Source organism: Balaenoptera borealis (assembly GCF_965194805.1).
Source record: "Balaenoptera borealis genome assembly, chromosome: X".
NCBI classification, from domain to species: Eukaryota; Metazoa; Chordata; class Mammalia; order Artiodactyla; family Balaenopteridae; genus Balaenoptera; species Balaenoptera borealis.
In genome coordinates this window covers 13,926,057-13,953,228 of record NC_138881.1, presented here as the reverse complement: position 1 = coordinate 13,953,228, position 27,172 = coordinate 13,926,057, and the positions used below count along the sequence as shown (strand labels likewise).

At 42.1% G+C, this 27,172-nt stretch overlaps 1 protein-coding gene across 4 annotated transcripts; it reads left to right on the top strand.

Annotated features, from left to right (window-relative positions):
* Nucleotides 1-2,454: 2,454 nt before the first annotated feature.
* On the top strand, nucleotides 2,455-27,164 carry RBBP7 (RB binding protein 7, chromatin remodeling factor). Of its 4 annotated transcripts, XM_082375789.1 has the most exons (13): nucleotides 2,643-2,781; nucleotides 3,393-3,489; nucleotides 3,601-3,745; nucleotides 9,472-9,617; nucleotides 13,181-13,354; nucleotides 14,476-14,591; nucleotides 18,630-18,790; nucleotides 19,555-19,681; nucleotides 19,798-19,875; nucleotides 20,784-20,860; nucleotides 22,805-22,862; nucleotides 25,858-25,968; nucleotides 26,707-27,164. In XM_082375789.1, exons 3-13 carry the CDS (start codon nucleotides 3,687-3,689, stop codon nucleotides 26,773-26,775), a joined length of 1,176 nt encoding a protein of 391 aa, XP_082231915.1. In that variant the 5' UTR covers nucleotides 2,643-2,781; nucleotides 3,393-3,489; nucleotides 3,601-3,686; the 3' UTR covers nucleotides 26,776-27,164. The 4 variants fall into 4 exon arrangements, with proteins under 4 accessions (XP_082231913.1, XP_082231916.1, XP_082231914.1 ...); XM_082375787.1 differs by lacking the exon at nucleotides 3,393-3,489 and having other exon boundaries at nucleotides 2,455-2,781; XM_082375790.1 differs by lacking the exons at nucleotides 2,643-2,781; nucleotides 3,393-3,489 and adding an exon at nucleotides 2,458-2,569.
* The last annotated feature ends 8 nt before the right edge of the window (nucleotides 27,165-27,172 follow it).

The following is a 27,172-nucleotide window of genomic DNA, read 5'->3' as shown; positions in this document are numbered from 1 at the left end:
ACTAGTCTGTAAAACACGGTCGGCATGGAGAAAGTGGTGGTTAACATTATAGCAACCTTGAGGTAAGCAGTCTTAAGAGAAAGGTACCTAAACAGGGCATCTCTCGGTTAAGAGAGCCCACACCTTGTGCGCACACCTGTTGGTGCCTTATTCAATTAGTGGACTCAGCTGACTGCAAGAGAGACAAAAAGACAACCACAGAGAAAGTGAAAGAAAAGATAAGGACCAGAGCTAAGAAGGTGGAGTGAAAGGCAAAACCCAAACTGAACAGTTCGCAATTCAAGAGAGAAAAACTGATAATACATTTTTGAGGCAAAAAAGTACCTGACCAGAAAAAGACCAAAAAAATTTAGAGAAACAGAACTGACAGATTCAATTTAACAACAACAAAATCCCAAACTAACAAAATATGCTGTACCAGTTACTTTTGGATTAAGTGTATGATAGTGCCTGAGTATTTTCACAAACTCCCAAAATATCTGCTCCGTATTTCCTACTCAGACCCTCAGTGAGGTGGACAGCATAAAGATTTTAAAGTCAAATCGTCTGGGAAGATTTCTTTTCTTTCAACCATTTAAACATTTAATAGGTTTTGGAAATCATGCCTACCCATAAGAAAATAAGTAAAATATATTAATGGGAGACTGGAAATCGTCTGCCAAGCCTTCTCTTACTGTGCACATGAGGAAGTTCCCATTGAAGCAGAGCTATACGACACAATTATTCTAGAACACGGTGGGCAAACTACAGTCCTCCATCTAAATCTAACCCGCCACTTGATTTTGCATGGCCCACGAGCTCAAAATGATTTTTCAATTTTCAAGTGGTTGAAAATAATCAAAAGAACATTTTTTGACACGTGAAAATTATATGAAGTTCATATTTCAGTGTCTATAAAGTTTTATTGGAATACAGCCAGGTTCATCTATATTGTCTAGGGCTGCTTTCTCGCTATAACGCTGCCGAGTAGTTGCCCCCAAAGCCTAAAATATTTACTATCTGGCCTCTTTTAGAAAAACGTTTACCAACCAGTGTTCTAGAACAAGAGGGCTGTATTGTTTAAACACCCTTCCAACCCTCTTCCCTCTCCAGCCGCTCCCCCCTTCCCCAGCTTCAGTCACTAACATTCCTGAGGCTGACATGAAAGGGAGAGCGTTATAATAATGAATTGTACCATATCGGAAACCAGAGACACCAGACAGTAAATTTCTATATAAGGTAATACGAGTGGTTCTGCCACGCACTAGAGTAATGCCTGGGTTTGTTTCCCGATCATAAAAGTGGGCATCAGAGCAGCAACCGCACGATTTCGTTTCAGAATCACCATCGTCACTTGCAAGAAGGTGCTTGGAAAGCATCACGGCAGCAAGTGTCCCGGCGCGGGGGTGCTTTTGCAGCGGGAGCCTCTCGGAGTCTGGATGTAGACTGAGGCTCCCTTTGCACTAGACACCTCGGCCACCTCCCCCCAGCCCGTCCCCTCTGCTCCTGGCCCTCATTTTCATTCCCTTTTGGCCTTGCAGCCTGCTTTCTCCTCACCCCCGAGCACTCCTCAGGGGCTACCAAGTTCCAGGGCAGAGCAAGCCTCCGGAGAGCCGGTGCCAGGTCAGCTCTGCCCAGTTCTTTCCAGCTTCGCCAGCTTGGGGTGGGGCCACACTGGGACCCCCGCAGGTGACAAGTATGACTCAGCAGGGCCCGGGGCTAGGACAGAGACCAGAACGCCAGTGCAGGGACAAAATCCCCCGCAGTACGAGAGGCCTCAAATATCATTTGAAGGACTCAAATTTGTGAACAAACAAAAATGTAATTCAAATCAGCTTCGGAGCGTTTGCGGCCTGTGCCTGCACAGGCCGCAGGTTTACCCTACTAGGGAGGCCCGGCGGCTTCTGCAGTCACAAAACGCCCGCGGCCTCTGCAAAAGGCCCCCTTTGCCTCCGACAAACCCCACCTCGGCTCGACCAGGCCCCAGAAAAGGCCAGTCGGCTGGAGGGAGAACTTTCGGGTGCAGAGAATTGCATGCCCGCGACTGTCAGGGAGACTTTGAGGGCACAGTAGTCTCTCGAGACTAGAAACCATTTTCTTTTCTCGCTCTGAGATTTTGCTTGGCTAAGCGGCGGCAGCCTCCCAGTCCCCCACCCCCACCGCCACGGCCACGGCCGCTGCAAGCAGCCACGCCCCGCGGCCTCAGGGCTCGCCGCCCCGGGGCTCGCAGCCCCCACGCAGCTTGCAAGCCGCGCCTCCTTTCGCCCCACCCCCGCGCGCCCCCATCCGCCCCCGCGGCCGGCCCTGGGAGCGCCGGGCGAGTCCTCGCGCCTGCGCCTCGCCAACTTCCTGCCGCGGAACGCCCCGCCCACCTTCAGAAGCCCGCCTCCGAACGCCGCGTGAAACCTGCGTGCCGCACGTCATTGGTCGAGGCGACGAAGCCGTCGGCTCCCAGGCCCGCCTCGCCACCGCCTCTCACTTTTCCCAGGGCGGATGCGCCTGCGCTCAGCTGCCTGGGCGGGCTGGGAGGCGCGGGTTGAAAAGTCTCGTTCCAAGTTTGGAGAGAGAGAGAAGAGCGCCTCAGACCTCGGTATCCGTAAGCGGGGAGGAGGCAAGAGAGAAGGACGCAGCGTCTGGGGAGCACCCAGGCTGTAAGACGGAGCTCAGGCTTCGAGAGCTAGAAGTGTGTGACGTGCCTGGGAAAGGCAGGAGCGCCTGCAGTTGGGCTGCTCTTGGCTAGCAAGGGGAGTCCGAGGAGGCGGCGAGGGGCGAACAGCCGACGCAAGATGGCGAGTAAAGAGAGTAAGAGGCCCTGCGGGGCGGCGCGCGCCGGGCGGCGGGGGGCGGCGGGCGTGCGAGGCCGCGGCACGCGCCGGCGAAAGGCGCGAATTGGCGTGAGGAGCAGGGGGCGGGGCCGGGCGCGAGGCTCAGCGCGCGCCTCGAGGGGCCTACGCGGGACAGGGCTGCGGCGCGGAGGGCTCCGAGCACTTCCGGAGCCGGGCGTGGGGCCGCGGGTTGGGCCCCCTTCCCGCCACCCTCCCCTCCCGCCACCCCCCTCCGGCGGCGGCGCTCCCTAGGCCCCCGGGCGGAGGCGGCCTCTGCCGCCGGAAAGCGGGCACGGCGCCTCCTAACACGCGCGCGCGTCGATCGCCTCGGGGTCGCGGCCCTTGTCCGGGGGATTCTGGAATTCGCTGGCTTATGGCTGCCGACGCGGGTTTCGTGGGATCAGAGGCCTCTCCTGGTGGGGGATGGAGGGAGCGGACTGATGGGTTTCTGCTACACGTGGATTCGTCTCGCCGGGTGGGTCGGGGAGGTCCTCTACATACGGGTCGTCATCTTGGAACAGGTGCGAACAGCTGTAACCTGCAAAACAATTGCGATGTCTGTGTAATTACCCAATTTTGTATACGCAGGCGGTATTGATCTTAACGTGCAAAAAATAAGCTTCCTGGTGTTAATATTCTCTCCACGTTCTGGAAGAGCAGTTGGTTGTTCGTGTCCAAATTAGAGGTAAAGAGAAAGAGGAGATTAGGTGTGGCCGTCTCGAGGTGACCTCCAGTGGAGATTCTGACTCCGATCCCTCTCAGCCACTTAATCGTGTGGGCTTTCTCCAAATTTCAGTGTTTGAAGATACTGTGGAGGAGCGTGTCATCAATGAAGAATATAAAATCTGGAAGAAGAATACACCGTTTCTATATGACCTGGTTATGACCCATGCTCTTCAGTGGCCGAGTCTTACCGTTCAGTGGCTTCCTGAAGTGACTAAGTAAGGGTTTCTGGCAACTTTTATTTCGCATAAATTTAACTATTGACTTGAATTTCCTAGTTTTTTTTTTGGCGTTTTATACATAGAACATAAGCAGGTAATCAATTTAGACCTTGCGTGATGTGGCAGGTGATTGTTATTTTCAAGACTTAAGTGATTTATGGGGTGGTTTCTGACGTATAAATGTGGCGTTAAAAGGGGACAAAGAATTTGTTGTGAGATTAAGGATATATGTAGGATGCACTGGATATGTTTGACGTTTCTTGGACTTAAATATAGATCAGCATTTGTTTGGGCCGCAGACTAACGGATTTCTTTATAACTTTATGGGAAAATAGCATGTGTACAGAAAAGTGCACAAATCATAAGCGTGTGGCTTGATGAATTTTTACAGAGTGAATACACCCTTGTAACCAGCCCCCAAGATGAATACGTTTTAATTGGCAAAGGTGAAGAGAATTTAGCAGCAGTTCACCAATGAAAAGGTGGTGGTGTTGGCTTATAGTATGGGATACACTTTGAGGCTGCTGTTGGTCTTTATAAGAGTGTTCTTTGCACCTCTTTGTAAAATTTCTCTGGTAGTAATTGCTGACATTTATTGAGCACTTAGAATAGGGCCTGGCGCATCTGAAGAGCTTTATGTCCTATTATTTGGTTTAATACACAGTACAATAATTACTTTTTATCATTCTTTTTTTTTAATCGTGTGGAAACTGGGGCTGAGATATGACGTAACATGCCCCAGATCACATAGCTGGTAAGTGGCGGAGCAGGCTTTCAAACCCAAACCAGGTGGCCCCAGAGTTGAGGCAACCTCTGCGCTAGGTTATCTTTCTCATACAGTTGCACTTTTCCTAGTAGGAACTTGGCCTTGTACTTTATTTTTTTTAATATAAATTTATTTATTTATTTATTTTTGGCTGCGTTGGGTCTTCGTTGCTGTGCGCGGGCTTTTCTCTAGTTGTGGCAAGTGGGGGCTACTCTTCGTTGCGGTGCGCGTGGCCTTGTACTTTAAAAGTGTATTAAATTTTGAGTATTGTGAGCATATAACTTAATGAGGATTAATCAAACTCTAATCTAGAGAGGGGATTTTTCAACAGCTTTTAAAAATGAGAGTAAATTACCTTCATATAAAACTCTTCATATGGCCAGATTATCCATATGTGAACATTGACTTCCATACAGTTAGGGACTTCCACTGGGCCTCCCAAAAATCTCAATGTAAATATGCAGATGTGGGAAGAAGAGCCAAGAACTAAATAGTGGAGATTTCTAATCCTTGACATTTATAACTTTGACCGTCAAATGCTTAAGGGTATTGAGGTTCTGGTTTAGAGCATCATGTGCATTTGACTCTTTGTGTCTTCCTGTTAAGCAAATGATTTACATTCGCTTGGATCTTTTTGACCTACTCTAACCGTAGAAAAGAGCCGAGGCTTTAAGGTTAGAGACATGAGTTTGAATTCTGCCCCTTGCTTCTTAGCTTTGTGAATTAGGGCAGGTTGGTCAGTCTCTATCCTGGAGTAGTCTGGTCCCTAAATGGAGGTGCCGATGGTTCTGACAGCCTACACTTAAGGAAGTAAATAAGATCATGCATGTTGAAGTGCTGGCGCAGAGTGAGTACACAGTAAATGGTGACTGATGGTAATTCTCCCACCCGTTCCTATTCAGAAATCATTTGTTAGGGTGGAATATCTCTCTTTTTCCATTTGTATTTCAATGAATGCTGTTTACTGAAGTCTTTTTATTTTTATTTATTTATTTATTTATTTTAACATCTTTATTGGAGTGTAATTGCTTTACAATGGTGTGTTAGTTTCTGCTGTATAACAAAGTGAATCAGCTGTACCTATACATATATCCCCATGTCTCCTCCCTGTTGCGTCTCCTTCCTCCCACCCTCCCTATCCCACCCCTCTAGGTGGTCACAAAGCACCAAGCTGATCTCCCTGTGCTATGCGGCTGCTTCCCACTAGCTATCTGTTTTACATTTGGTAGTGTATATATGTCCATGCCACTCTCTCACTTTGTCCCAGCTTACCCTTCCCCCTCCCCATGTCCCTAAGTCCATTCTCTAGTAGGTCTGCATCTTTATTCCCGTCCTGCCCCTAGGTTCTTCATGACTTTTTTTTTTTTTTAGATTCCATATATATGTGTTAGCATACGGTATTTGTTTTTCTCTTTCTGACTTACTTCACTCTGTATGACAGACTCTAGGTCCATCTACCTCACTACAGATAATTCAGTTTCATTTCTTTTTATGGCTGAGTAATATACTGACGTCTTTTTAAAATGTTACCTATAACATGTTTTGCGTAAAGATTTTAAGATTATAGATCTGTGTGTTCTCAGCCCAGGTATTACTTTTTATTTATTTATTTATTTTTTATTTTTATTTTTGGCTGCTTTGGGTCTTTGTTGCTGTGCGCGGGCTTTGTCTAGTTGCGGCGAGCAGGGGCTACTCTTCTTTGCAGTGTGCGGGCTTCTCATTGCGGTGGCTTCTCTTGTTGCGGAGCACGGGCTCTAGGCACGTGGGCTTCAGTAGTTGTGGCTCACAGGCTCTAGAGCGCAGGCTCAGTACTTGTGGTGCACGGGCTTAGTTGCTCCGCGGCATGTGGGATCTTCCCAGACCAGGGCTCGAACCCATGTCCCCTGTATTGGCAGGCGGATTCTTAACCACTGTGCCACCAGGGAAGCCCCCCAGATATTACTTTTACATTAACACTGAGGAACTTAACAGAAAATACTTCAACTAAATTATGTATTCCATGGTGTTCTTTGCGTGCAAAGAAGTGGGATCTGGTTGTGGGACGTGTAGTGGCTCTGGGAATGCAAGAAAATGCCAGCCAGCCTGCATTCTTGGGTGTTGAGGATGGCTGTCTGGTGCTTTGCAGGGTTCTGTTTGGGGTATGAAGGGACTGTGATTCTGTTTCGTCACTACGTAGGGTCACTATGTAGGACAGTAAAAATGTTGGCTACTCTTATAGCCTGGCTCTTTGAGAGCTAGGCTCTACTCAGCCTCATCAGGCTGGCCTTCTGCCTACATACAACATGCTTCCGAATGATTACTTGCACTTTCTAAGCTGTTGTCCTTAAATTCACTTAGGTGATCATCCATATAATTGATTTAGCTCTTTAAATTTTTTATTTAGGTATCTCTAAGAAATTATTTTTCAAAGCTGGTAGATCATTATTTCGTATCTCTTAATTGGATAATTTCTTAAACATGTTAAGACTTACTCTCTACCTAAAAACCTGTGTATACATTCAAACTCAGATGATACAAAACTGCATAAGTCCCCCTTCCACATCCTCTATTCTCCTAGTTCCCTTACCCAGAGCGGAGGCAGTCCTTGTTTGCGATTTCTTATCCATCCTGCCGGCATGAAGAAGTACATGCTATGTCCCTCCATCTTTTTTTCCGGTAGGAAGTTGTTGACTTGACTTTGCATCTTAGTTCCCTGACCATGCCCCCTGCAGTGGAAGCATGGAGTCCTAACCACTGGACGACCAGGGAATTCCCAATTCACTTGACTTTTTAATTAGAAGTTTATATTGGAGACTCTTTTCTATCAGCATACTTAGATATATGTTCTTTTGTTTTAAGGGCTCCATAAAATTCCATTTATGGATATACTATAATTTATGTCACCAGTTCCTTATTGATGGATATTTGTTTTCAGTCTTTCACTGCTTCAGGCAATGCTACTGAGAATAACCTTGTGATAATCTGTGATTGTTGGGTGAATGTCTTAGCAGTAGAGTTAAAGTGGTCAAAGGATTCTGGCACTGAAAATGCACAAGGTCTTTTATAATGAGTGCTTCTGCAGCCTTAGGTGCATCCAGTATTGGAGGAAAATAGATATTGATTGGCTCAGGAAAATAAGCTTGTATTTTAATGATGGAGATGAAAGAATTTGTAGTAAAAAGAAAAATCCTTATATGATGATCAGGTCAGGGGAAACCAGAATAATTGAATTTTAGAGTCAAAACGAGCTTTGCAGATCCTCTAGTCCATCTTGTGGTCCTGCTCCTTAGCAAGGTCGTATGATGAATTGACCTGTTTAACCTGTAACTTTACCTGTTGGTCTTACTTTTTTCTGCTTAATGCCATTAAAAAGAAGTCACTTTCTTCCTTTTATGTCAGTCCTAACATTGCTCTGTGCTGCCTCCTTTCTCTCAAGTATTCCTATTTCTTTTCAAACGGTTCTCGGGAGATACGTTTAGGTTCCCTTTCATTTTAAGCCACTATTCCTTGTAAAGGTTTCATTTTGTCTAAATCCTCCTAAAGTACATTGCTAGAGCCTAATTTTCTAAGTGTGGTTTTTCCAGTTAAAAATAAGTGAGTGAAAAAAAAAATAAGTGAATGCTCATGTGTTTTGCCTTCTTCCCTGTATAAGTTCATCTAAGATGAAATTAATTACCTTTTTTGATAGCCACATCGTATTCTTGGTCACTGAATGTACGTCGACTCAGACCCATGTCTTTTTTCAAATAAACTGCTGTTGCTTAGCCATGGCTGCCTTATTCTGTTCTTGGAGTTTTTGTGTATTTATTGCTGTTTTTTACCCTAAGCCAAATATTGGTAAAATTTCATCTTGTATTTTTTAGTTATTAATAGATTTTTTAAAAATAAATTTATTCACTTTTGGCTGCGTTGGGTCTTCATTGCTGCACGTGGGCTTTCTCTAGTTGTGGTGAACGGGGGCTGCTCTTTGTTGCGGTGCGTGGGCTTCTCGTTGCGGTGGCTTCTCGTTGTGGAGCACAGGGTCTAGGCGCGCGGGCTTCAGTAGTTGTGGCACGTGGGCTCAGTAGTTGTGGCTTGCGTGCTCTAGAGCACAGGCTCAGTAGTTGTGGCGCCCGGGCTTAGTTGCTCCGCGGCATGTGGGATCTTCCCGGGCCAGGGCTCGAACCCATGTCCCCTGCATTGGCAGGCAGATTCTTAACCACTGCACTCCCAGGGAAGCCCAGTTATTAATAAATTACATGCCTAGAAGTAACCCACAAACCTTTTTTCTAAACCACTGAATCCTTTGTGCAACTGGAATTTAGAAGCAGATAAATAGTCTAGGCTGTCTGATGCTGGGGCCCAGAGCCTTACTTCTCAGCCTTCCTTACTGAGATGGGACCATGGAACACAGGTGAAAATTGCTCTTCTAGATAGTACAAATGGTAAAGCATTGTTAATAGATACAGATGCAGAGTCATTGCTTAAGCATTGTTAATAGATGCAGATGCAAAATCATTTCTTGGACCAGGGTGCCAAGAGGCATCAGTGATTTCTTCAGCCACAAAGTGAGTTTCCATAGAATGGGGTAACAAAGACCCACCTCCCCTCTCCCGTAAAAATGAGAATGCCTATTTTATAAACTTTAAGCACCATAAATATAAACAAGGGGTTTTCACATCGTGCCATTTTCACTCATAACCTGTTGTTTAGGTGAAGAAACTGAGGCCCACAGGTAAGTTGTGATTTAAGGAATTGCATATAACTAATTTTAGTTTGAGTCAGGATTTAAACCCAGTTTTTCTGACTCAGCACTTTATTTTTTCCATTCTACTTTGTTGCCTCTTACTCGGAAACCAGAAACAACTAGTGTATTAAAATTGAAGATTTTTTTAGGCAAGAAGTCATGATTTATGAACATGGGGATGGGTGATGGACTGGATTTGTTAGCAACTGATTTCTTAAAGGATTAGTATGACTTTCTTTCTTTCCTAAACAGACCAGAAGGAAAGGATTATGCCCTTCATTGGCTAGTGCTGGGGACTCACACATCTGATGAGCAGAATCATCTCGTGGTTGCTCGAGTCCATATTCCGAATGATGATGCACAGTTTGATGCTTCCCACTGTGACAGTGAGAAGGGTGGTAGGTATACCATATATTCCAGCATTGGTGTCTAAAGGAATAGGCCTTTAATTATATGTTATTAAAACGTTGTACTAATATCTTTTGGCCCAGCTGTTTAACTTCTAGGACTTTATCCTACAGAACTACTCACCCACATGTGCACAAGGATTTTACAGTAGCATTATTTGCAAGATTGAAAAATTAGGCTCAACCTAGCAACCCAGATGTTAGTTCATAGGAAATTGGTCAAACACATTATGGTATGTTTGAAATACTGTGCAGCAATTACTAAGAATGAGCTAACTTTGAATTTTACACACAGACAGGGAGATAAATCTATGCACTGGTATGGAAAGGTTTCCAAGATAAAGTGAGTAACTGGTATGTGTGATTATAGTAACTATTTTGGTAACAGTAAGAATATGTGTTGGTGTAGGCATAGAAAAAGTCAGGAGGCATTTACACCAAACGTTAATAGTGGGTTTTTTATGGAAGCTGTTGACTCCCATCCCCCAATCCAAACATACATTCCCCTGCTTTGGTATTCCTGCAACCACCCAAGTTTGGTGATTTTGCTAGGAGGACTCACAAGACTCAGCAGATTATGCTCATGGCTAAAGTTTGTTACAATGAAAAATACAGAACAAAAGCAGCAGGAAAAAGATATGCATCAGGGAATCTACAGAGGTCCAGCACAAGTCTCATCCAGGGCCACACAGGATGTGCTTTCCCTCTGGCAGCAAACGACAGGGACATGTGTGGACTATCTCTGCTCAGGGAAACCCATTCGAGGGTCAGGGTCTGTCTTTCATGGGGGTTGGTTTTGTAGGCCCATCATATTGGCAGCCAGCCATGACAGCTGAAACTCGGGACCCCTGTAATGAAATCAGGTGTGTATCATCAATCTTGATATTTGTGCAAAGCAACCCTGACAAACTGGTACAGCATGGTCCCTTGCTTCAGGTGTACACCACAAAATCAACCCATCAGTGACATCGAGGACATTCTGAGGTCCATGTTCCCAGGAGTTGGTCAAGGGTCAGTCATGGGCCCAGTGTCCGTCAGAGCTGTGAGGGCTAAGCAACCAGACCTGCTGGGTTAGTGCTTTCCCCACAGCCCCAAATGGTTGAATAGAGCTTTCTTATTGAAAATAAAATTCTACTTTTTAGCTAAGGTCCTGCCACCCCTACTCCATTCCTCCTTGCTTTCTTCTCCAGAGTTCATCACTGTCCTGAAATTAGTGTGCCATTTTCAACTATTTGTATTTTTATTATTCATACACTAGTAAACATACATAATGTTGTTTTGCAGTTTGCTTTTTTCATTCAGTTTTGTCTGTGTATACTATGTAAATGTCTAGGTCATTCTTTTAACAACTGTATAGTATTCCATTATGCTTAAACCTGAATTTATTCTTCTATCAAGGGGCAGTTGGGTTGTATCTATGTGGGTGTTTTGCTGTTACGAGCAATGCTTCAGTGAACATCCTTGTCCCATCTCCTCGTACACGTGGGAGAATTTTTGTAGTGGAGTGGAATTGCTGAGTTGTGTGGTATATTCATTGTCAACCTAAAATAATATAAACCTTTTTCCAAAATGATTTACTCAGTTTACCACTTCCACAATTCATAGTCCATTACCCTACAACCTTATGTATTATTTCTGTAAATATTGTTGTAATCAGAAAAATTTTAATGGCTGTTAGTCCTAAACTATGTACTTAATTGGACTTTCAGCTTAAGAATTAGTCTTTGTGCATAATACATGGAGATATCATTATTAGTAACTTGTCCAGTAAATTACATTCTAACAAGTGACTAAATAATTCACAGTTAACACCTTTTTAAATTTTCAGTTATGGTATTTTTAATGGATACTATTGTCATTAAGATAGTGATTTTTCAAGCTTTTCTTTTTGAGTTTGAGAAAACAAAGCCCTGTGTACACAGTAAATCTTACCTGGAAGCCCAGTTTTTATTAAAGGAGAGCTGTTGAGTTTGTTTTCACTAAAGGAATTTGGAAACTTGAGTATCTTTGTAGCAGAAGGGTGAGAAAGAATCCTTGGGGTCCACGGTGGTGGGAGATTGAAAATATAAAAGCGGCAGCTTTGGAGCAGGGTCTCTGGAGGTGGCAGGTGATAGGATCAGGAGGGGTGCCTTAGAAAGGCTGAGGCATTTTCTTCCATTGCCACGATGGGAAGGGGAAGTGCTAAGAGGGAAATGGGTGATTGCGTATGGTTGTGTGAGAGGGGTTGTGTGAAATGGGATATGACTTTGAGCCTCAGAAATAGTAAGCAGTGTTTGCCATAGAGAAGAATGGCTAAATTCTTCCCCCTGTCCCCCCACCCTGGCCCCGTGGCTTGCGGGACCTTAGTTCCCCAACCAAGGATCAAACCCAGGCCCCGAAGAGAAACCACTGCGTCCTAACCACTGGACCGCCAGGGAATTCCCAAGAATGACTAAATTCTGATAGTAAGGCACAGGAGCTAGTGTTGCTTAAGCATTCCCACATAGCGAGACCTGGCTGAAACTGAGAAATGGCTTACTGCTTTCCGTGTGTTTTCGCCAGGCCCCAGCCAGTCTGTTTTCGTTGTTACCTGCGTTGTTTCATTAGGCATTTGAGTTAGTGTTACTTGACCTGAGACACAGGGTGAGCTAAAAAGGAACGTGCAAAGGAGAAGAGTCAGGAAGAAATAACAGTTACAATGTGAAGCCTCCGAATTTTTAAAAGTCAGCAACTAATTCAGGTTTTTATCTATGAGCACAAAAAAGAAAATGTTCTTGTTTGCTGTTATCTGCTTAGATGTTCTCTCCTTATATTCTTTCTGCTATCACCTTGCTGCTGCTCCGAAGTTATACTTTTTATGTGGCTTTCTCACTTTTCCAAGGCCTTTTTAATAACTATGTAACATTGTAGTCATATTCCTACCCCAGATAGAGAGGTTAGCCCACTCATTTTAGCTTTGGCACTCCACTAGCAGTTGAACCGACATGTTCAACTGGATTGAATATGTTCAAGGATTCTGATGGAACTGGCGTACGTGTGTGTGTGTGTGTGTGTGTGTGTGTCTGTCTGTCTGTCTGTCTTGGGATTGGGTGGGTGTTAGTTGGATTTCCGACATGAGGATGTTTTTGACTTCACACTCAAGGAGTGTTCATACTCCTGAGGGTGAACCTGCCTTAACGAAACCTAGAATACAGTTCTAATTTCAGCACTTCCAAATGAGTTGTATTTGAACTAAAAGGCTGAGGTGTGTTAATTGTGTGGTTATTTGAATTTTCGTGAATAATTACATCATCTTCACTACTGAAAGAAGCCGATTTTTAAATGTTTTAAGTCCAAGGTGGAACTGAACTGTATAAAATAGGTATCAATATTTTCCAATTTACATGGGCTTGGAGAATAAATTAATTCCAAGTGGCAAGCGAGCCTATATTTTTGTGTGCTCGCGCGCCCTCTCTCCCTCTCTGTTGTCAATTTGTGTTGTATTCTGTCAGATTAAAATCTCAGGTTGATTAAACTGAGTGACTTGTGAATTTTAATCGTAAGTGTATGTGTTTATTTCTTTCTTCTCACATTAGAATTTGGTGGCTTTGGTTCTGTAACAGGAAAAATTGAATGTGAAATTAAAATTAACCACGAAGGAGAAGTAAACCGTGCTCGTTACATGCCGCAGAATCCTCACATCATTGCTACAAAAACGCCGTCTTCTGACGTGCTGGTTTTTGACTATACAAAGCACCCTGCTAAACCAGGTATGTAGTAATAAAGTCAGACCATTGCTTGACCCTTCTTCTTGATTCAAAATGATAATTGCTTTGACGTCATTCAAACTAGTATACTCTAATTTTTAAAGGTTTAGAAATTGTTTCAGGGGTCCCAAAACCATGCTCAAGTTCAGTGATTTAACAGAAGGACCTCACAGCAGGTTATTATATTCCTGGCTAAAGTTTATTAGAGCAAAGGATATAGAGCAAAAAACGGGAATAAAAACTGGCTAAGGTTTATTATAGCAAAGGATACAGAGCAAAAACAGGAGGAGAAAGATACACATCAGGCAGAGTCCAGAGAGGTCAGGCATAGACTTGTGAATCCTTCTCCTGTGGGGCCACATACCACAGGGGCATAAATATCTCTGCCCAGGGAAGCCCATTTGAGTCTCAGTGTCTGGGGATTTTAAGGAGGTCTGGTCACACAGGTACGTTCTGCTCTGTGACCAGCCATGGTAAGGGAAACTCAGGACCCCAGCAGTGAAGCCAGATGCATCATGAATCTTGCTCAACAATCCTACAGGTCTCGACAAGCTGCCACAGCATGCCCCACTGCTCTGGGCGTACACAGCTTCATCAGACGGCGACATGAAGAATTTTGTGAGGGTCACATTCCCAGGGGCTGGCTAGGTCAGTCATGGTTGCAGGCTACCTTGGAGACATGCAAGGACTGAGCAGCCAGACCTGCTGTGTTAACTATTTCCTCACAAAAATGTTTTTAAAACTCGACTTGGAGCTGGGGTGGGTTGTCACCATGTAAATTTGTGGGCTGGTATAGTTTTCAGTATTTTGTGTTAGAGCTTAGTACTAGGTTTTGCAAAGGAACAAGTCATTTTATGGTCATGAGGCCTGGTTTGCATTGAGTATTTGAAATGAAGCACAGAGAACAGCTTTTCAGGGTGGTCGTGGGTGAAACCAAGTCCTTGTTTGTGTGTGGTGCTTTTCCAGGCATTATGATAAATGTTATGGCTCACTCAGGAGTGAGAATTTGCTCTTACCAGTTCTGATAAACAGATAATCACTTAGTAGTTAATGTATTTCTTTTTCTTTTTTTTTCTTTTCTTTTCTTTCTTTCTTCCTTTTTTTTTTGTTTTTTGTTTTTTTAGACCCAAGTGGAGAATGTAATCCTGATCTTAGGTTAAGAGGCCACCAAAAGGAAGGCTATGGTCTTTCTTGGAATTCTAATTTGAGTGGACATCTCTTAAGTGCATCTGACGACCATGTGAGAAACCTATTCTTCCTAATCTACTCATGCACTGAGAGTTAAAGACTGTGTCACGGACAGCTCTGCACTGAAGGAGACTAATAGATGAAAGGTTTTCTAAGATAATACTGATTGTTGTGATAACATTTCCACAGGATTTAGAGAAATGGTTATCACACTGCCGTTTTGGAGCCCTAGAATTCCACAAAGCTCTTTTGAAGCAGCCTTAGAGTGGAAGGAAAGTGGGCAAAAGGTGTCCCATTATTTAAAAGTGGACCTCTGTAATGGAGACTCTTTAAAGTGTTTGTGAGGCCTGATGAATATAAATTACATTTTAGTTTAGTTTTTTGTTTTTTGGTTTTTTTTATACTGTTTTTTAAGTGTACAATTCTGTGGGTTTTAGTATATTTACAAAGTTGTGAAACCATTACTACTATCTAATTCTAAAACATTTTCATCAAGTGTCACAAAAAGTAACTCCATACCCATTCAACAGTCGCTCCTCACTCCTTCCTTCCCCCAGCTCCTGGCAACCACTAGTTTACTTTCAATCTGTAGATTTGTCCTTTCTTGATATTTCATATAAATGGAATCATATAGTATGCGGCTCTTTCTGTCTGGCTGCTTTTATTTAGCATTAATGTTTTCAAGGTTCATCCATGTGAAAGCAATGTCGGTACTTCATCCCTTTTTATGGCTGAACAATACTCCATTATATAGATATACCACAATTTATTCATTTATCAGTTGGTAGACATTTGGGTTGTTTCCCCTTGGGGCTACTTTGAGTATTGCTACTGTGAACATTTTTGTACAGGTTTTTGTGTAGATATGTTTTCATTTCTCTTGGGTAGTCACCTAGGAGTTGAATTACTGAGTCATGTGGTAACTTTATGTTTAGCTGTTTGAAGAACTGCCAAACTGTTTTCCAAAGCAGCTGCACCACTTCACATTCCTACCAACAATGCACGAGGGTTCCAGTTTCTCCATGTCCTCACCAACACTTGTTATGGTCTGTCTTTATTATAGCCATTCTAGTGGGTGTGAAGTGGTATTTCATTGTGGTTTTGACTTATATGTACTAATGATGTTGAGCATCTTTTCATGTGCTTACTGACCATTTCTGTACCATCTTTGGAAAAATTTGTATTGAAATCCTTTGTCCATTTTAATTTTGTTTTTCATTGTTGAGTTGTAAGAGTGCTTTATATATTCTAGATTCAAGTCCTTTATCAGATATATGATTTTTTAAAAATTTCTCCCATTCTTTGGGTTGTCTTTTCACTTTTTTGATGATTTCCTCTGAAGCCCAGAAGTTTTAAATTTTGAGTTCAGTTTATATATTTTATGTCACTTTTGCTTTTGATATCATATCTAAGAAACCATTACATAATCCAGCATCACAAAAATTTACACCTATGTTTTTTCTAAGAATTCTACAGTTTTAGCTCTTATATTTAGGTCTTTGATCCATTTTGATATGGTGTGAGGTGTAGGGGTCCAACTTCATTCTCTGCGTGTGGCTGTCTAGCTTTCCCAGCCAGTCTTTCCCTGTTGAGTTGCCTTGGCATCTTTTAATATAAAGTGTTTTAATTAACAATGAAGAGTACCACGCAAATGCAAAGTGATCTTGTTAATTTATTATAGATCAACGTTTGTAGCATTCTTGCCACTAACAGCCCCATATTTTCTTTCATGGTTCCCATGCTGTAAGCCTAAAGTGTCTGGTATGACTCCAAGTACAAGCCGAGAGTAGACTTCTGGAGCTTTTGAAAGCTCATGTAACTTGGCCACAGTTAGCGTTTTATGTCAGCTTTGTGAGAGAAGGTTCCTTGCCTTCTTCCTTAGTATATCCCCATACCTAGAACAGGGCCTGTCACATCGCAGACCTTCTTTATATGTCTGTCTGTTAATTGCAATTTCTGTTCAGCTTTTTGAAATATTGAAAGTAGGCAATTGGCCCAGTCAAGATTGTTTAGTTACAAGCAACCAAAACCAACTCTGGCTGATGGTTTTGTTTTGTTTTCTATAATTTCTCTCTACCTTTTTGTAAATTTAAATTTTTTACTATTTTTATTTTTTGTTTTTAAGGATATTCTTCAGGTGCATTTTCTGAGTGATATTTTAAAAAAATATCTCTTTTAATTTGTTTTTAAAAAATAAATGTATACCCCCTTCACCTATTTCTCCCACTCCACCCCTGGCAACCACCAATCTGTTCTTTGTGTCTATGAGCTTGTTTTTTGTTGTCGTTGTTTTTAAGTTTCCATATATAAGAGAGATCATGTGGTATTTGCCTTTCTCTAACTTATTTCGCTTAGCATACTGCCCTCAAAGTTCATGTTGTCACAGATGACAAGGTTTCCTCTTTTTTATGGCTGAGTAGTATTCCATTGTGTATATATAGCACATCTTTATCCATTCATGCATTGATGGATACTTAGGTTGTTTCCTTGTCTTGGCTATTGTAAATAATGCCACAGTGAACATGGGGGTGCATATATCTTTTCGAGTTAGTGTTTTTGTTTTCTTTGCATAAATACCCAAGTGGGATTGCTGGATCATGTGGTAGTTCCATTTTTACTCTTTTGAGAACTTCCATAACTATTTTCCTTGGTGGCTGCAAAGATGGTGCTGGCTGATTTAAACAGAAAAGGAATTGATTGGAAGGGCATTGGGTAGGGTAGCTCACAGAAGTGCTGTGGCGGCTAGAAAATGGCCTGGAAAAGAGGAGAGGCCGGGTCGTTGACCCAAATTAGGCCAGTGAGGATGTCACTCTTGCCACCCTTGGAAAGTGGATGTAACCCCCCCACCCCCCAATCATCAGAACAGATTCTCCTTTGTTGCTGTTCACAATTCGAAGACTTGGTCAGATGATTGAGCCCATGTCATGTTCTTGCAACCATGCTCCAAGGGAGGCTGGGAAGCAAGGGTCTACCTCAGTTCTCTGGAAGGAAGCTTTCCTTTGTTTCCCTCAAAGTGAACATCCTCCCAACAGGGAGGATGGGTTATACTCAGGAACTTAACTGCTAGTACTTTTTGAAGACACCAGGCTGGGAGTTGCTAGTCATAATTAATAGCTGACGTTTCCCAAGGGCTCCACATATGCCAGGCATCTTGCTAATGTTCCCAGGATCCTTCTGAGGTGAGGATCAGGTGATGGCAAGAGTTCCACACGTTCCATCTCTTCCTTGCATGTAAATTGTGCATCCGAGTGTGTAAATATCAACAGAGACTAAGGGCCATGTGTATTATGTAACAGAAACCCTTTCAAGTAAAAAAAGTGATTTATAAAGAGATGAAGCTGATACTAGTGTCAGTGGAATTAGGTCGAATATAGCTTAATGGAATTACCTCTTGTTTTAAACCATTGAGATAAGAATCATTGCACTATAGCTTGCAGTATTTTTTCATAGAAACTTAAGACTTTTCTCAACTATTTTTATGATGAGATGTTAAGAAGAGACTCAACTCCCAGAGCCTGCTGATCTGTGATCTTTGAGGTCTGGGCAGGCCCTGTGGCGTCTTCCAGTAGCCTCGTAGGGGTTCCTAGGTCATTCACCTTTTGCACTTCCTGATGTGTGTAGTGGTTTCTGCCATGAAGTGAGACTTGTCCAAAGGCTTTTGCTTTTTAAGAGGCATATTTTAGTTTTAATTCCCAGTCTCCCAACCCAGCGTTAAGTTTTAAGATGTGCATTTCTGTTCAGTAGATACCGAACACCAGGCTGTCAGTGTTGTGTTGTGTAATCTGGGTGAATTTTAGATACTTGACTGAATGTATGTAGGTGGAAACTCTAACTTGAATTTCTTGCCTGCCACCATGCTGTCTTCCTGTCCCCATTACACTGTACCTTCCTTGCCCTCTGCATCTCAGATTATGGAAGCTGTACCAATACACTCTTCTGTTTATGAAGCTTCACTTTTGTTTATATTTCCTCCTCGTGTTTATTTGTAACTTTTGTATAGTTAAGTAGTTTTGTTTTTAATAAAGGTGTTTTAAATAAGGTGTTAGCATTTAAATTCAGTATCTTATAACTTGTTTTGTTCCTTCTTCAGACTGTCTGTCTGTGGGATATTAATGCAGGACCAAAGGAAGGCAAAATTGTGGATGCTAAAGCGATTTTTACTGGCCACTCGGCTGTTGTAGAGGATGTGGCCTGGCACCTGCTGCATGAGTCATTGTTTGGATCTGTTGCTGATGATCAGAAACTTATGATGTAAGGTGGAAAATTCTGTGGGGTCTCATTATATGGGTGTCCTGAATGACCATCAGTGATTGTGGTGGCCTGTGGTTTGATTTCTTTTTTTTTTTTTTAATTACGTCTTGGCCTTCAAAAAAAAAAAAATAGCTTTAGTGAGGTATAATTGACATAATAAACTGCAAGTAGGTATGGCCTTTTTACATAAAAGTTACTGTGCTGTATGATTGAACACAACTTTTTATTTAGAAAAAGAAAGGAAAACAGGTATGTACACACAAAGAAACATGCTTAGGGCAGTGGTATGTATCAAAATTGGGATCAGGGTGGTTTGCATTGAAGTTGAGGGAGAGAGTGATTGTGTCAAGGCATGGCCACGGGGCTGCATTCAACTGCCTGGAATGCTTTTTATCTCATAAACTAATATCTGAGGCAAACAAAGCAAAACATGGAAATTTGACAAGGCTAGGTTGTAGGTATCAAATTGTTACATTTTTCTTTATGTAGTATTTTGTGTATGCTTGAAATAGCTGGTAATCCAGACAGGAACCTAAGGAACAAGAAAGCAGAAATAGCCCTAGTTTGTTTTGCGCAGGTTTAGCACATATCACTTAGTGGTTGGAAGTCCAGCTCTGCGTGGTTGGTGCCCCTGAAGGGGCACGTTAGCGAGAGAACAGTGGCGTGGAGGGGTGCTGGCGCGGGCGCCGACCGTTGGGGAGAGAGGCTGGGTCGGGTTGAGCGGCCTGCTCGTGTGCTGTGTGCCTCGTACCTTTGTGTTTTAGATGGGACACCAGGTCCAACACCACCTCCAAGCCGAGCCACCTGGTTGATGCGCACACCGCCGAGGTCAATTGCCTGTCGTTCAATCCCTACAGCGAGTTCATTCTCGCAACTGGCTCTGCGGATAAGGTTTTTAAGTTTTTGCATACTTGGTGTTAACAAACCCAGTGGTCTTGTTACTGCAATATTTTAAAATTCTTATGTAAAGTGCAGAAATGAATTCCTTTTCATTTATTTTTCTTCAGACTGTAGCTTTATGGGATCTGCGTAATTTAAAATTGAAACTCCATACCTTCGAATCTCATAAAGATGAAATTTTCCAGGTATGTGACAGTTTTCTGATGTCTCTGTCAGATTTTAGTAACGTTTCGGTAGAGGGAAATCAAAAAATTTTTTTTCTTTTATATCATGGGCAGTGGGCATTGTTTTTTGTTGTTGTTTTGTTTTTTTTTTTGTCCACACGTCGTGACTTGCAGGATCTTAGTTCCCTGACCAGGGATTGAACCCACGCCCTCGGCAGTGAAAGTGCAGAGTCCTAACCACTGGACTGCCAGGGGAGTCCCTGTTTTTTATTTTTGAAAGCTCCTCTTCTCCTGTGTAAGTTAACTAGTGAGAAATAACTTGGAGCTTTTTAGAAACTATTAGTTCAGAAGTAGAAGGAAAAAACCTTGCAAAATAGGATCAGTTTAAAAAGTGAAGGGAGTTCCCTGGTGGTCTAGTGGTTAGGATTCGGCACTGTCACTACTATGGCCTGGGTTCAGTCCCTGGTCGGGGAACTGAGATCACGCAAGCCGTGTGGCACGGCAATCAATCAATAAAATAAGTAAATAAAATTTTAAAAAGTGAAATCCAAGGATTCTTCCCTTAAGGTATATCAGCATGGTGGGTCCTCTAGTGAAAAATATCTTGTATGTGGTTTAAAGTAGAGATTTGCATAGGCTAAAATACACTTCATTGAAAATGTTAAAAGCTTCTGGGACGGTTTTGGGGCTGAATAAGTTTATTTGGACCCCTAGCTGAGTTCCCCTGTGTTGGGGAGTATGACCTTCCTGGGGGCAAGCTGAGGAGATGGTCCATTTAAGAGAACCTGAAGGGACAGGACAAAGAGGGTGAGGGCTTGTAGGCCAAGGAGAGGGTATAGAACACGAAATGGGAAAATGTCAAGGATTAGAACAATATCCACAAACCTAGGAACGGATGATTCTTTACATCTTCAAAAATGTATTGCTAGGTCCACTGGTCTCCACATAACGAAACTATTCTGGCTTCAAGTGGTACTGATCGCCGCCTGAACGTGTGGGATTTAAGGTAACTTGGTATCTGGTGACAAGAAATTGCATAAATATGCTAATCTGGCAGATTATGTAGTAATTCATAAACTAGAAGAGCAGTTTGCTAACCCCAGTTTAATAAGTCTAATATTAATTTTAAGTACCTTCCTGAAGAGTCTTTGTTCCCTAAAATAGAAGTGAATCAGCAAATGCACTGTAAAGTAAATTTATGCAAATGTGGGTTTTGTTTTTCTATGGATAATTAGGACTGAAGTCAGGGGGCGGGGGTGCATGTGTGTTTGAACGTCTAAATGATGGCATTGAAAACACTTCTGCTGTAGAAGGGGGTAAAGACATTAGCTGTTCATGTCTCCTTGGGTCGCACGTACACCTGCAGGACTAGTCTTTCTCAGTTTTTTTTACCATTTGCTCTTCTGTGCTTTCATTGGTTCTTTTCGCAGGTATGAGCTCCCGCTGTGGGTTGTGTAACTGCTGGGGTAGACTTGGGAACAGGATAAGCACAGCCCGTGCTGTCAGAGATCTTAAGTTCTTCTGGGCGCTCATTGTGTAAAGAGTTGCTCCCAATTCTTAAAGTTCCTTGACTGCAGAGTTGCTATTGCAAGAATTTCAGACTCCTTTGCTTTTTTTGAGCCTTTAGAGCCATTAATAATGTTCCGTTACATACATCTCTGTAAGATGTCCTTATCTCAAATTTAAATCATTAAATTCCTGAAAATAACTTCTTTCCTACCTGTATTGCTTTGAAGTGGCCTAAGTTTTTAGTCAAGGCTGCCTTACTTACAGAGACAGTAGACCCAGTTTTCAGTGTATGGAATAGAGACACTGCAGAATAAAATGCTTGTGTTGTAAGACTGCTAAACATCTAATGTTCTGTGTTCTTATGGAACCAACTCTGGCTGTGATAGATGCTTGAAAATGTAGAGAATCTTGAAAACAGACATTTGAGTGATTTTTTTTTTTACTTGAAAACAATTTTAGTCGTAAAATTAGAAACCTTAAACAAAAACTATAGTGTTGTATGAATTGGTGCAGCAAGGTTTGAAAGTCTGATGTCCTGGGAACTGGATTGTCCTTAGGGGTGCTGTAAATAAATTTGCAGGCATTGTATAATTTCTTCTTAAAGTTAATTCGTGTCTTGCTTGCTATTAAAAGAATACATTAGATAAAATTATGGATTAAAATGGTCGATGTTAGCGATTGTACTCCTGACAGTGGGAGGAGAAACATAATTGTCTAGCAGTCCCATGTGTTTGGTTTGTTTGATTAGCTTTATTGGAAAGAAAAAGTCTAGCACATGGAAAGTTGTGTATTTTGGCTGTATATATATATATTTTTTTAGCAGCTATTACTAGCAAAGTCCCCCTGTGTACCTAGGTATCAGGGCTGATGATTGGTGTGTAACGAGTGATTTCACTGTTGGAACTGCTGGCAGCAAATTCTACAAATTGAAGTTTTTAAGATAAGAAAAAATTAAAACTTAACCTTTCCTTGGCTTATCACATTCCATAGTTAAAGTTGTTTTGTTGTCATATCTTTAGACACATCTGCAGTACCGATGTGTAATTGTATTTCACTCCTGGGATGAAAAAGGCTTTAAGAGTGAAGTGTAGGGACTGGGCATCAGTTCTTCTGTAGATATTTTATATTCTTTTCACCTTTTAATCCTAATGCAGGAAACACCTCAGTTAAAATATTGAATCAATTTTAAGTTAATATTTATTAACAATAATTTCTATTCTTCAGCTTCAGCTATGAACGGCTCTTATTACCATTTCCAGAAAGTAAACACCCCACCATCCCACCAAATAATTAATACAAAAACTCTAACTGATAAGACTAGAGAAATAAGTTGCTTTTAGAGTGTGTGTTTTAGGATGGGATTTCTGGGCTGATGCTGGCTTTGCAAACATTGATGCTAGAAGAATTTCAGTAATGAAGGCATTATGTTCTTTCTCAATAGCAAAATTGGAGAAGAACAATCAGCAGAAGATGCAGAAGATGGGCCTCCAGAGCTCCTGGTATATATTGGCTTTTCTTAATGCAAGATGAAATGTCATATGCAGATTGGACTGTTTGTCATTGTTTCATGTATCTGGAAAATGAGTCAAGAACTTCAAATTCTAGCTCTTGAAGATGATTTCAAATTGGAGGCCTTGGAGGTTATTGTGATAGAGTTTTGACATTTATTGAAAATAGTAAATAGAGCCCAGTAGGTTTTACCAGTGTTTCACTAAGAATAATTTAGGCTCCTGGAAAATAGTGTATAATAATTTCTCACTGATTCTCTCAATTATGATGTTTCTGAGGGTTTAGGGGTGAGGGGCATTGATATTCAGTTAGCAATACTTAACACTTTTTAACAGTATGGAAAAACTTAATGACCTGATGAAGTTCCCTGCCCAGAAAAATGAATGCTTCCTCGATCTTGTTGATGCCAACAGTGCCCACCATCTTCCTCCCATTCCTAATTAAATTATCTTGGCATCTCCTTGGCCCTTTGAAGGTTTGCATGGTGGTATCTGTCCTCATCCTTCCTGACTCTGAGTCCTTCATTGTACACTTCAGGTCACTTTTCTATGAATCATTGCCAGACTTGGTAATGGTTCTTTGTCCTCACTCTGAATTCAACATTTGTCTCCACCAGTCACTTGGCAGATAATCACTCGTTCCTCTGTAACGTATATTTAGCTCTTAGGCCAGTACTAATTTTTGGAATGCTTGGGCTTTGCCCACCGCTTTTAAAAGGTAAAGAAGGCCACTGAGGATGAGCCCTGCACACAGATGTTCACTAGATCCCACATAGTATGGACATCCGAGACCCCCTTACTCCTTGTCCTGTGTGTTACCATGTCTGACAGTGCTGGCCTGTGGCAAAGATACACTAGCATGTTCAGTGTTAATACTGCTGCTGCTTATAGTATTTCTCAGTGAAGTGCTACCATAGACACATGACAGCATCTAAATGCTGTATTCTGTATTGCGTGTCTTCATCCGAGAAGTCTGTTTTGTGATGCAGGGCCTCGTAAATTTTTTAAGTCTTTTTTAAGCTAAGGTGTTGCTACCAACCATTTTTACTTTTTTCTTTTTTTTACGTTGTTAACACTTACTGAGATATTTTACAGATCATACAGTTCACTGAAGTATACACTTCAGTGATTTTTAGTATGTTCATAGAGTTGCACAACCATCACCACAAGTCAATTTCAGAATATTTTTGTCACCTCAAAAAGAAATTGTACCCTTTAACCATCGCTTCCCAGTCTTCTTTTGTGAGCCCCTGGCTACCACTAATCTACTTTCTGTCTCTCTAGATTTGCCTGTTCTAGACGTTTCATATGAGAGGAATCATACAGTATGTGGTCTTTTGTGACTGATTCTTGCACTTAGTGTATAATGTTTTCAAGGTTTCCTGCTATTTTTTGATATTGCAGGGAGAGGACAGTGTATTTGTATATAATGTCTCTGTGACAGTTTCATGGGCCTTGACAAAATCCACTAGTATTTTGCTTCTTTTTTCATGAGAGTCTGAAATCAAGGGACATTTAAGTGTAGTAAACTGGATACTAACAAGAATTTAAATATAACAATGTCTTGATTTAATGACTCCTGTATATATTCCAAGCCTGTGGTCTGAAAGTATTTTCACTTATGTCCCCTTTACGACTATTTTTAAAAGCTGTTTATCCCATCTTAATTTTTAAACTAAATTACTAGGTAAAATAGTTAACACTGCATATAACCTAATTGGTGGAGGTAGACCTCATTGTCAAACTAAAGTCAAATCTGACTTTGTCAGGAAGGGTGACTTACCAGTTCATAACGAAGTATTCATATTGTCCATGTGAAAATTGTTTCTTCTTTTTTTTGATTTTTAATTTTTTTAGCTACACTGGGTCTTGGTTGCTGTGCGCAGGCTTTTTCTCTAGTTGCGGTGAGCAGGGGCTACTCTTTGTTACGATGTGCGGGCTTCTCTTGTTGCAGAGCATGGGCTCTAGAGCACAGGCTCAGTAGTTGTGGCGCACGGGTTTAGTTGCTCCGCGGCATGTGGGATCTTCCCAGGCCAGGGCTCGAACCTGTGTCCCCTGCATTGGCAGGCGGATTCGTAACCACTGTGCCACCAGGGAAGTCCTTTTTTTTTTTTTTTTTTTTTTTTTTTTTTGGCCGCGCTGCGTGGCATGTGGGATCTTAGTTCCCTGACCAGGGATCGAACCTGCACCCCCTACAGTGGAAGCACGGAGTCTTAACCACTGGACTGCCAAGGAAGTCCCAAGAATTGTTTCTTCCGAATCTTAATTCTAAGATAAATAAGGCCCAGTGCAGGAAGTAAGACTGCCCGCTTCAGCATTTCTTAGCAAACACCTCGGTTTAGCCCTTATGGGGGACTTTCTGGAGTCCCGAGAATTCTTTTTTTCCCCCAGCCTTGGGGCAGTGTGCCTTGGAGAGATTGAAGGATGGCTGAGAAATATGCCTTTCCATTAGTAAGGGGGAGAAGGAGGGATCCTTCAGGGGGCCACAGAAGAACCAGGAGACTCCAGGCGGGCCAGTTTTAGGAAAGAGTATGTAACATAAGACATCCTGGAAATGTATTACCTTGAATATTTGTATCTAACTATATATTTGCTAATGAGGCAGAATTTTAGTGTTAATTGTATTAGCTATGGAAACGGCACTGTGGTCATGAAGGAAAATGTCCTTTGTTTTCGGTGATGCAGGCTGAAGTATTTAGGGGTTAGGTGTGCTGTCTGCAACTTTGTGGTGGCTCAGCAGGTGGTGTGTTAACAAAATAGTATTTGGGGAACCTAGGTGAAGGTTATCCAGGCGTTCGTTGTACTATCCTATCACCTTTTTGGAGGGTTTGGAAGTTGGCAGAATCAAGAGTGGTGGAGGGCTGGCTTACTAAGCCTGTACCACCCTCCCTCCAAACTGCAGTTCAGTGACCCGTTACAAGACTGATGCTCTAAAAACTTCTAACATGAGATATGAAACCAAGGCTTTTTTTCTTCTTATTAACAGTTTATTCATGGAGGACACACTGCCAAGATATCAGATTTTAGTTGGAACCCCAATGAGCCTTGGGTCATTTGCTCGGTGTCTGAGGATAACATCATGCAGATATGGCAAATGGTGAGCTAAAGTATTTATTTTTCCTCAGTGACTATCTTGGAGAGATTTTACTAATGATATAATGTAATAGACATATATCAAACATTTAGGTACACATTATATCAAATATTTATAGAAAGTCTTAAGAGACCTTTTTCCATTTTAACAGCAGTCTTTAGTTCAATATGCACCTGTTGGGTTGGGAGAAATCTGTGCACATGTTGACGTAGACATAGCAACCTGCTCCGATTTTCATGATCGTTACGCCCTTTCTCAGCTGGGCTCTTGGCATCACTGCTCCATGTCGAGTGTCTGATGTGTCGTAGGCATGAAGGATACGGGAGGAAACGTCAGTGCGTTCACACTGAGATACTGAGTTCTGTGGTGATGCGCACTAAGCACTTCAGGGCTATCGCTCCGTCGAAGTGTCTGAAATGCTTTCGGAAAACACCTTTTATGGATAACTGAAATCAGGAGTGGCGCACGGGCAGCTAGGTGTACGTGTGGAGTTACGTGCTGGCAAATAATTTTTGAGAACACTGGCCTGCCTTTTCCTCATGAAATTTATTAGTCTTTGAGGGTAAAACAAAAAGGAAACTAAGTTTACTCTAAAATGTGTCCACATTTAATTTCCAGCACTAAATCACGCTGACCAGTGACAGCTAAAATCTGGATAGAACTAGTGAATGCTGTTTTTAGATAGTCCTGTAAAATCTGTGGGGAGTTTTACCTCTGATTTTATTTGGTTGTTATCTCCAGGCTGAAAATATTTACAATGATGAAGAGTCAGATGTCACAACATCGGAACTGGAGGGGCAAGGATCTTAAACCCAAAGTACAAGAAACATTTCTGTTGAATGTAATGCTACACAAATGCTTGATTTATCAAGCGCCCAAATGGCATTGTATAGTAGGAAGTCTAAGTGGGGTGGCATATGGCGTTCTTTACCTTCTGATCCTAGCACTTTCAGGTGAGCTATTGCGTACTGTATCATATTGTAGCTTTTAGGGAAGAAAGGAATGTTGCTTAAGAAAGATCATCAGCCATTGTTTTAAAATACAGTAGCAGGGTACTTACTGCCTTTGATTCAACTATTTTAAGTCCTTGTTTTCTCAAACTAAGTGCTTGCTGTTCCTAAATATGCAAGAATAACTTTTACACTTTTTCCCTCCAACACTTCTTGATTGGCTTTGCAGAAATAAAGTTTTAAAATAAACTTTGTTT